This window comes from Nematolebias whitei, chromosome 22 (assembly GCF_014905685.2).
Source record: "Nematolebias whitei isolate Nwh7 chromosome 22, NemWhi1, whole genome shotgun sequence".
In the NCBI taxonomy this organism is placed as follows: Eukaryota; Metazoa; Chordata; class Actinopteri; order Cyprinodontiformes; family Rivulidae; genus Nematolebias; species Nematolebias whitei.
Window position 1 is genome coordinate 506713 of NC_056519.1, and position 11430 is coordinate 518142.

The 11430-nt window shown below is 42.8% G+C and overlaps 1 protein-coding gene across 1 annotated transcript in view; it reads left to right on the forward strand.

The window, feature by feature from the left end:
• lmo3 (LIM domain only 3) overlaps positions 1 to 11430 on the forward strand; it is a 47501-nt gene that overhangs the window by 18724 nt on the left and 17347 nt on the right. Inside the window, exon 2 of the mRNA XM_037696036.1 lies at positions 1587 to 1800. Coding sequence (XP_037551964.1) covers positions 1587 to 1800 — 214 coding nt within the window. The remainder of the gene's footprint in view (positions 1 to 1586; positions 1801 to 11430) is intronic.

An 11430-nucleotide genomic window follows, 5' to 3' on the forward strand; every position in this document is an offset into this window, starting at 1 on the left:
CTTCATCCCTGAAAGAGTGACCTCTGACCTGGAGATGAGTGTAGACCGCAGAGTCCTGGTCTGATGATGTTGATCTTCTGTGCTGGTCCATCCTTTTGGCGAGTGGCTGTTTAGTTTCCCCGATATAAGACTGATCACCCTCCTGACACTGAACAGCATACACAATATTACTCTGTTTGTGCCGGGGGACTGGATCTTTGGGATGAACCAGTCTTTAATGTATTTTAGGGTTTAAAAGCCACTGGGACGTTATGTTTAGAAAATAAACGTCTCAGTTTCTCTGATACTCCCTCAACATATGGAATGACCACTGGTCTGGGTTCCTCCTTTTCACAACATGCAACATGCATGGATACAACATGCCCTTCCACTTCTATGCTGATGACTGTCAAATTTACTTCCCCCTAAGACACAATGGTACACGCTCTATTCAACCGCTGCTCGACTGCCTGGCTGACATCAGGGACTGGATGGCTTTAAACTTCTTAAGTTTCAATGAAAAGAAGTCTGAAGTCATGTTGTTCCCTCCCAACGACACGATCACAAACCACTGCATCGACCTCTCCGCTCTAACCCTGTCAGAAAAACAAAGAGTCACTAATCTGGGCGTGATAATAGACCCTTCCCTGAAACTTAACAATCATGTAAACATGATTGTTAAATCATGCTTCTTCCAACTGAGGCGGCTGTCTAAACTGAAGCCCATATTGTCCAAAAAGAACCTGGAGACAGTAATACATGCATTCATTACATCTAGGCTTGATTACTGCAATTCACTCCTGTTTGGTATCAGTCAGACCTCCATTGCACGACTACAACTGGTCCAGAATGCAGCAGCCCCATTTTTAACCAGTACAGGCAAAAGAGAGCACATTACACCAGTTTTGGCCTCACTGCACTGGTTACTGGTTCACTTTCGAATCCAGTTCAAAATACTCATGTATGTCTACAAATCACTGAACAGTGTTCCCCCCCCATCTCTCTGATTTGCTACAACCGTATGTCCCACCACGTTCCCTGAGGTCAGCGGACCAGTTGCTCCTCACAGTTCCAGGAACTCGTCTTAAGCGCAGAGGTGACAGGGCCTTCTCTGTAGCAGGACCAAGACTTTGGAACGAGTTACCTCTGCTTGTCAGACAGGCCCCCTCCCTCTCTGTTTTCAAGTCCTGTTTAAAAACTCACTACTATTCAGTAGCTTTCATCACCAGATGATCTGTGTTTGATCCTGTATGCTCCACACTGGTTTGTCGTCATTATCTGCATCGTTTTTATGTCTATATTCTGATTTACCTCATTTTGTATTTTGCTTTGTGTGTTACCTGTTGTTCTGTCTGTACAGCACTTTGGTTGGCCTTGTCGCTGTTTTAAGTGCTTTATAAATAAAATGGTATGGTATGATATGGTATGGGATATAAATTAGAATTTGAAGCTCTATGTAAACTTAATAGGAAGAATGGTTAAGAGGTGCCAGTCCTAAACTTAATTTGTCTCTTTTTTTCTTGCCAAGCGTTTCATGTGAAAACTGTCTCCTACTGTTTGTGCTCCTCAAAGAGTCAGCTGATTAAAGAACATTTGTGTGTTTTCAGGTATACAAATGCTCACCGTTCAGCCGGACACCAAGCCAAAAGGCTGTGCCGGCTGCAACCGGAAGATCAAGGATCGCTACCTGCTGAAGGCTCTGGATAAGTACTGGCATGAGGACTGCCTGAAATGTGCGTGCTGCGAGTGCAGGCTGGGAGAAGTGGGCTCCACTCTCTACACCAAAGCCAACCTCATCCTCTGTCGGAGAGACTACTTAAGGTAAGAGCTCAGCTTTAGCATCGTTTACTGTTGTGGGAAACATGATCTGCTGGATAAGTAATGCTTTACACCTTTCAACACATCACAATGAACATGTGTGGAATGAATGTATTAGAGAAAGAAACACAGATTTGTCACAGTAAAGTTGAATAGGGCAAGTTGTGAATTTTTTAGATTTTGTTCTTTTATTTTTACAATCGTTTTCACTCCATTTTTTATTGGCTTTATTTCAGTTTTTTGGATGTGTGAAAATTAGACAGTGGCAAATAGAGAAGTGGCTGCAGAATTGTCTAACTCGTTTACCTCAAATGATGTTGGTCTTATCCAAAACGATTTAAATCCAACAAACAGAAGTGCTGAGTGGTAAAGTTAAAACATGTTCGATAGGCAACATGCAGTTCAAGCACTTAAATGCAGAATATTGCTTTTATTTCCACTTTGTCATCAGCAGATTGTCATTGTAAGTAGTTTTCACTTAAAAGGAAGTGAGGTCATTTGTAAGAGAAAGAAGTGGTGTTTCTCCATTTTATTAACGAGGAAAAGCATACTTACCCCCTTTAAGAGTCTTAATGCAGCTCAAAGAAAAGATTACTGAGACGTTCATATCAGGGATAGAGCTAAACTGTTTCCAAGGTCCTGAACATCCCAAGGAGTTCAGTTACATCCACCTCCATCTTCTATCGCTGATGTGTAGCCGGGTCGTGGAGGCAAATGTCCAGGACAGACACCCAGTAATGTGTCTGGTTACAATTATTACTGTTCTTATTACTATTATTACTGTTCTTATTACTATTATTACTGTTATTACTATTACTATTATTATAATTATTACTATTATTATTACCGTTACTATTACTATTAATATTACTGTTATTATTATTATTATTATTATTATTACTAGTATTTTTGCTGATTTGTTTACAAACTCTAGACACACGAGAGTTCTTCAAACTCATGTTTACTGTGGTCTTGTATTAGTCTTCATATTACTTTTCACCACCAGTACACCATAGAACAGTCTGGCCTGCACGTGGACAAACCAGTAGCCTTGAAAACGTTGGTTACGTACTGTAACCCCAGATTCTATTTCATATAGGCTTCGCACTTTAAGGATGTCGCTGATGGGTTAAAGGCGAAGCGGATGTGGTCCTCACCTCACTGGGTCCATTCGAACACCGTATGAAGCAGAAGCTTGCCCCAAAAAAACGTCTTGTCACTCAACTCCCCATGTGCATAATTACGCGTTGCGTAATTATGCACATGCACCACAAATGCGTGCCGCAGTGGCACGCATTTGCTTCGGTGAGGCGTGTGTCGCTCTTGCTGAGAACGAGGTCCTTCACCGGACCCGACCTGCAGTCCCACATTTATGCCGATATGAGCCGGTGAACGCCGGGGAGCTGTGTGTGCACCATCATCAACGCAACGCCGTTTGGGTGAAGGCTGTTTGCGTCGCGCAAGTGCACGTTTGACACCGCTTGGGTGAAGATCTTGCAGCTCGGGTTGACTACGAGTTATTTCGCTTACCACTGTTATGTTCTGTGAGCGTCTTGTCATGTCTGGAACAACGGTGAGTTTGAAAAACCTTTATTTAAGGACACCGGCTCGTTTTTGTGGAGGATGTGTGCGCAGCCGCTGTGAGTTCATACGAGCTTACAGACTGGCTAAAAACAGACACTTTGATCAGTGAATGATGTTTTATTTCAACATTGTGTCATCTTTCCACACACCCTCCGTAGACCGTCATTTTGAATCTTTTCCCCCCGTCACTTTGGGATTTGTTGGCCCAGGGCGCCGTCTGCTGGGGGTCTCTGGGAAAACGTTGGACACTCTGTTGCCGGGATGAAGAGAGCCGGTCTCTGATGGGCGGGGCTGCGGTGACGTTCAGCGAGATGGCTGTGGAACGTCTTGCTACCAGCTCATTTCGTGTGGAGGATGTGAGAGGGAGCCGCTGTCAGGTCATCCGAGCTGACAGACTGGCTAAAAATAGACACTTTCATCATTAAATGATGTTTTAAACCAAACTTGTGTCACCTTCACACACATCCTCCGCAAAAACCGTAATTTGCTCTGCCATTTGTTGTCCTAGAGCGCCATCTGTTGGCGGTCTCAAGGAAACGCTGAAAACTCCGTCCTCCAGCTGCGATATGGGCCGGCAGACAGCAAAGAGGGGCACCGGTTGAGGATGACGTCAGCTGCCCTGCAGAGGGAGCGTAAGTCTCGTTCTGCCTCTGAACGTGTACGCCAACAGCGTAACGTGTTGTTCGCTGCGGCCGTCTGAAATGCATGCTGGTGAGCTTGGTCGGAGAGCGGTGTCACTGTCTGGGTTACGCTAACTGGAGACACGGGACGCTGGTCCACCTGGACATCTTGCTCCGAGAAAAGTCTCCGTCAGGCTCAGCTCCAGGGGGCACTTAACAAAGGTTGGTCATCTACACAACTTTCCTTCTTCGTTCTTCTGACAGTGCTATTAGCTCGCTGAAGAAAAATGGGAGCCGATTACCAGCTATTAACGTAATTTATACGGACCGGGTGGGGCCCATACAGCAGGTGGGCGTGGACTAAATTTTTCAGTGTGATGCTCCGCATATCGGGATAAAACCCATCAGCGACAGCCTTAAAGGGCAAAGCCTATACGAAATAGAATGATTATTTTTCTTCTCAACTGTTCTTAACTGGCTCAATATCAGGTCCGTTGTATTAACCGTTTTAACAATCCTTTTGAAACCAGAAGTGACGTCATCATCGTCTTAAACTAAATTTATCAAGTTGGCCAGTTTACTTTCTCTTAAATATCAATTAAAATTAATTTTTGTTATGAAAAGTGTTGAAAAACAGAAAATAAAGCACTTTAAAAAACAGCATGCTATATGAACTTTCTGCCACAGCGACATCTAGTGGTGAAACTTAAACAAACAATAACAACTGCCGCTACAATTATTATTATCGTTATTGTCGTCGTCGTCACCATCGTTGTCATCGTTATTATCGTTATTATCTTTGTTGTTGCTATTATTATTATTATTATTATTATTATTATTATTATTATGGGCCAGCCAGTGCTCAGGTGATCAGCGTGCTGACCCGTCAGTGTCAAAGTGTAAAAATGAAGATAAACGTCCACATGGACAGAAAACCTGAAAGCAGGTTTGTTTTTAATATTTTCAAGACTTTCATTCTTTTTCTCAAGATTTAAAAAAACATTCAGAATATGATAGTTTCGTCTACAGACCTCCTGAAATGTTATTTTATGAAGAGGGCTGGATTGAAGTTGCCCATGGACTGGAAATGGTCCGCAGGCCACCAGTTGAATAGCCCTGGAGCAAACTGTATTCACCCTCTACACGCTCAGGGTAACACGAGTCTGAATCCATTAATTATCAGTCGAGTCATCTGGACAGTTTCTTTTTATAGAGACGTTTCACCCTCTATCCGGAGGGCTTCATCAGTCTGAGGAGTTCCATTAACCGTTTCCCACCCAGCAGTAAACTTCTTAAGTGAACCACTTTGGCGGTGGCTGCCTGCCTGGGAGGAGTCGAGGTCAGACAGGACGGCCCCCAGAAACCATCTCATCTCCAACAAACTGGTTGGTCCACTGTGGGAGGAAACCAGAGTACCTGGAGAAAACCCACGCATGCATGGAGAGAACATGCAAACTCCACCCAGAAAGGCCCCAGGACTGGGATTTGAACCAGGGACCTGCTCGATGAGAGGCAGCAGCTCTACCAGTTGCGCCACCGTTCTGCCCTACGTTTAAACATTTTCCTGATTATTCATGAAATCCCTCTGACCACAAAGCATTCATTATGCAAAACTCGACAATGTCTGAGGAAAAGGGGGTGGAGCTCCAGCAGGTAAGGGGCGGTTCAGTACGGGACAAATCATGATCGCTGATTGGTCAATTGCTGACGAGCCTGCTGGAGTGATTGACAGGTGTCATTGAGAATCTGACTCATGCAAAAGAAATAAAATCTGATTTTTCTGGCCTGTTTAAAACCGTCGTCATTTATTCCAATTTTATTGCAATTGTTTTCAATATTTTGGTGAACTGGTTCAGAGAAGTAAGCTTCCTTACAGAATCTGTTTCCAGGGGTGTTGAGTTTAAAATCTGATGTGGATCTAAAACTGGAGTCTGTCCCGGACACAAACTGTGACATCACACCCCTTCCTGTACGAACAGGAAGAACGTTACTCCAACATGTTCTGGTTCAGTCTCAAGCAGGTAAAGAAATCAAGAAATTCTAAGGCTTTGATTTAATTATTGATTATTAGACAGAACTCAGAAGTGTCAGCTCTTGCACCTCCTTCCACTCCAGATTAACTCTCCTGCATCATGGCAGGTTTTACTCCTCATCCAACTGTTTCATATTTGTCCATCACATGAACCTGGACGACTTTAGTAAATGCTGTTCTGAGGTCAGAGAGACCGGATGGTGTTTCCACTGAACCAACCTGAGTACAGCTGGAAAGTCTTTTTGCCTGTCCACTTGAAAAGGATGTTTTTCTTTGAGGTTTTAATTAAATTCAAGAGCAGTTTAAAGGTTATTTAACCGTTCCTGCATGGCCTTTATTAGATGTGCTAGAGGTCATTCCCATGCATATATTATTGGTTTCCTAACCTTTTTCCTCACAGGAAATTATCCTTGAGCATTTGCAGATTAGGGTTAGCTTTGGGTGAGAGTGTGGCCGATTTTTAATCTTTCTCAGGGAAACTCTGTGATGAAGAACAGAAGTCTAATATTTAGCTTGAAATGTGGAACAAATGATGTTCAACGCAGCGCCAAACAGGATCGATTTGTCTGTTCTGTTGGTTCATCTGTACCTAATCCAGATCAGGGTCAGAATACGAGTTTGGCTTGATGCTCAGCAACTACCATGTCACATTCTAGTTTAATATCTGTCACGTCGGCTGAGTCAGCCATTTCTGTGTTGGCTGAATTAATTGATCTGTGGCTGGGGCAGACTCGACCATGTAACGTGCATCCAGTGGTTAATTTCCTGTGTTTTATCAGAGACTGACGCCACAAACAACGGCACACATCATTGCTCTTTCAGCTTCAGCAGTGTAGGACACACGTTACAGAATTGAATAATCTAAGGTTTTTTAACCATTCATACATTTTTTCCAGCTTTGGACCTTCAAACGAAGGTGTCGCATACAAAACAGTCCGTCGCTGGGCAGTTTATTGTGCAACACCGCGTACGCGTATGCGGTCGTAAAAATTTGAGCTTTGCACGGATATGCCCTGGGGGGTACGCTCGTACCTCTGCATATGTACGTGCGTACCTCTGCGTATGGATGTACGCGGCAGTATACTGGGGGGCTTTAGGTTGATGGTTCTCCTATCTCATGTGAACAGCTAGTTCTGGATGTCAACAACAAACGGGTTGATCCACTATGAGAAGGTACAATGTACAAACCGGATTCCAAAAAAGTTGGGTCACTAAACAAATCGTGAATAAAACCTGAATGCAATGATGTGGAGGTGCCAACATCTAATATTTTATTCAGAATAAAACACAAATCACAGATCAAAAGTTTAAACTGAGAGAATGTATCATTTTAAGGGAAAAATCTGTTTTTTCCAAATTTCATGGCGTCAACAAATCCCAAAAAAGTTGGGACAAGTCCATTTTTCCCACTGTGTGGCATCCCCCCTTCTTCTTACAACACTCAACAGACGTCTGGGGACAGAGGAGACCAGTTTCTCCAGTTTAGAAATAGGAATGCTCTCCCATTCATGTCTAATACAGGCCTCTAACTGTTCAATCGTCTTGGGCCTTCTTTGTCGCACCTTCCTCTTTATGATGCGCCAAATGTTCTCTATAGGTGAAAGATCTGGACTGCAGGCTGGCCATTTCAGTACCCGGATCCTTCTCCTACGTAGCCATGATGTTGTGATTGCTGCAGAATGTGGTCTGGTATTATCGTGTTGAAAAATGCAGGGTCTTCCCTGAAAGAGATGACGTCTAGATGGGAGCATATGTTGTTCTAGAACCTGAACATAGTTCTCTGCATTAATGGTGCCTTTCCAGACATGCAAGCTGCCCATGCCACAAGCGCTCATGCAACCCCATACCATCAGTGATGCAGGCTTCTGAACGGAGCGTTGATAACAACTTGGGCTATCCTTGTCCTCTCTGGTCCGGATGACATGGCGTCCCAGTGTTCCATAAAGAACTTCAAATCGTGACTCATCTGACCACAGAACAGTCTTCCATTTTGCCACACTCCATTTTAAATGACCCAGTGCAAACGTCTGAGCTTGTGGAGCTTGCTTAGAAATGGCTTCCTCTTTGCACTGTAGAGTTTCAGCTGGCAACGGCAGATGGCACGGTGGATTGTGTTCACTGACAATGCTTTCTGGAAGTATTCCTGAGCCCATTCTGTTATTTCCTTGACAGTGGCATTCCTGTTTGAGGTGCAGTGACGTTTAAGGGCCCGGAGATCACGAGCGTCCAGTAGAGTTTTACGGCCTTGACCCTTACGCACAGCGATTGTTCCAGATTCTCTGAATCTTTTGATGATGTTATTTTTCATTCATTCAACCTTTATTTATACAGGTAAATCCCATTGAGCCTCGAGGACTCATTTACAAGAGACCTGATTTCAACAAAGAAAGATGACAACAATGGACAACAGCAACAACAATAAACAATTATAAAAAGTCATATTGCAGATTTTTTTTGTTGTTGTTTTTTACAAATAGGATGGCTAAAAGAAAAAGGTAACCAAAAAAAAAAAAAAAAACCAGCTAGATTCTAAGGCAAATGTAGAAAACTAAAAACAGGAACATGTCTGCATTGGTCCCTGCCAGGAGTCCAACAGATTCTTAAAGCCACTTAGAGAGGTCAAAGGTCGAGAGCTTCAAATCTTTTTGTAAGATATTCCATGAAACAGGAGCGGAGTAGGAGAAGGCCCTTTTGCCTAGTTCAGTCCTCACGGTTCAGTTATGCACGGTTGATGATGATAACTTAAAAGTCTTTGCTATTTTACACTGGGTAACACCATTCTGGTATTGCTGCACTATCTTTCTGCGCAACAATGGTGGAATTGGTGATCCTCTTACCATCTTGGCTTCTGAGAGACACTGACACTCTGAGAAGCTCTTTTTATACCAATCATGTTGTCAATTGACCTAATTAGTATTAATTGGTCTTCCAGCTGTTCGTTATATGTTCAATTTCCTTTTTCCAGCCACTTATTGCTACTTGTCCCAACTTTTTTGGGATTTGTTGACACTGTGAAATTTTGAATCAACATATTTTACTTTAAAATGTTACATTTACTCAGATTAAACTTATGATCTGTCATCTATGTTATATTATGAATAAAATATTGACATTTGCCATCTTCACATCATTGCATTCAGTTTTTATTCACAATTTGTTTAGTGTCCCAACTTTCTTGGAATCTGGTTTGTATAAGATTGGGTTTGTTGCAGCGCTTAAAACTGAAGAAGTACTTTGGATAAAAGATGAAACGTTTCAACAAGTTGTTTTTATTTTTATTTTTTGAATCCGTTTAGAGGACCTGACTTAACAATTTTAGAACAGACAGGGACATGTGCCGTTTTGTTTTTGAAGTCAGAATGTCTACGAGAATTAACTCAATGAAAGTAACTAACAGATGCTCAGCACCTCTTGAAAATCGTTGTAACGTTTGGCAACCAAACATTGGCTGTTTTCACTTGATTTGTATTTATTTAATTATTTATGGTAGTCATTTCTGCTGTACACTTTTGGTAGTAATTTCTAAATTTAGTGGTTATGTTTACCACAGAGAGAACACATAGTGAAATAAATGAATCGTTTAGGCAGCTGTCATGGCTTCAAGGTTCACAGGGCTGCAGCTCCCTGGACTCCACAGGAGAAGAACTGATGACAAATCAAAGACAAATGGTTCAGATGGTAACCAAAGATTTAGAAATGAACTCCAGGGTCAGATCACAACATGGCTTGCTTTCTGAGCCAAGGTGGACTTTGTGGAAGTGGACCAAGGAGAACGCCGCTCTTCACAGAAAATCATAACAAATAGGACATGAATTGGACAAAACTGCTAAACTTCTGGGACAATGTCCTTTAGACAGAGGAGATAAAGCTGGTTCTTCCAGGAAACAAGTCCCATCAGCTGGACAGGTATCAGAGCAGAACACCTGTGGACAGGTATCAGAACAGAACACCTGTACACAGGTATCAGAGCAGAACACCTGTGGACAGGTATCAGAACAGAACAACTGTGGACAGGTATCAGAGCAGAACACCTGTGGACAGGTATCAGAGCAGAACACCTGTACACAGGTATCAGAGCAGAACAACTGTGGAAAGGTATCAGAGCATAACACCTGTACACAGGTATCAGAGCAGAACAACTGTGGAAAGGTATCAGAGCAGAACACCTGTACACAGGTATCAGAGCAGAACACCTGTACACAGGTATCAGAGCAGAACAACTGTGGACAGGTATCAGAGCAGAACACCTGTACACAGGTATCAGAGCAGAACAACTGTGGAAAGGTATCAGAGCAGAACACCTGCGGACAGGTATCAGAGCAGAACACCTGTACACAGGTATCAGAGCAGAACACCTGCGGACAGGTATCAGAGCAGAACACCTGTACACAGGTATCAGAGCAGAACACCTGTGGACAGGTATCAGAACAGAACACCTGTGGACAGGTATCAGAACAGAACACCTGTGGACAGGTATCAGAGCAGAACACCTGTGGACAGGTATCAGAACAGAACAACTGTGGACAGGTATCAGAACAGAACACCTGTGGACAGGTATCAGAGCAGAACACCTGTGGACAGGTGCAGAAGACAACAGGAAACATGGATGGCCTCAAAATGTTTTACTACAGAAGATGCAGTTAACGGTACCATCTCTTTACCAAGTCCTGAATCGTTACAGTTTTATATCCTGATGCATGCTCAATAATCCAGGTAGAAAAATCTAAAAAAGTTAAATCTGGTCCTCTGGACATTAAAAAAAACAAAACAAAGCAAAACAACAAAAACCTTTTTTTGTTGTTTTGCTTGTTTTGTTTTGTTTTTGAATGTCCAGAGGACCAGATTTAACTTTTTTAGAGGTTACAGTTTTATGTTTTTGAGTAATTCTGTTGAACCTAAATTTGATGATGACTTCTTCTCTGTAGAGATTTAGTATTTTTTTATGTACCGTATTATTTCTTAACATTTCAAGTTATTTTAGGTCGTGTTCACACCTGACAGTCCGGTAGACCCGGTTCTATGGGGACCAATATTCAGATCATTTGTTTACATTTTCAGCTGGGGGTTCATTCACACTGCACTGAGTCAGTCCACCTGTTCCCCCCCCCTCGCCTGTGGGGGCGCTGCACAAGGAACTACTGAGGGAAACGACATGAAAACCTCTGAAGAAGAAACTTCTTCTTCTACTGGAAATAGAAACAAAAATGGAGTGGCGTCAAATGTTAGCGGTTTTAGGATTTCTGTTTATCATTTTTCAACAATGGACTCGTCATGAGAGGAAGATGAGGCAGAAGATCATGGACTGTTGTTTTTCACACAAGGCGGCTGACGGCTCTGCATGAGGTGAGAGAAATGTGGGTTTGTTTTGGTTGCATTTACCCAGAATGCCCTGCGCTG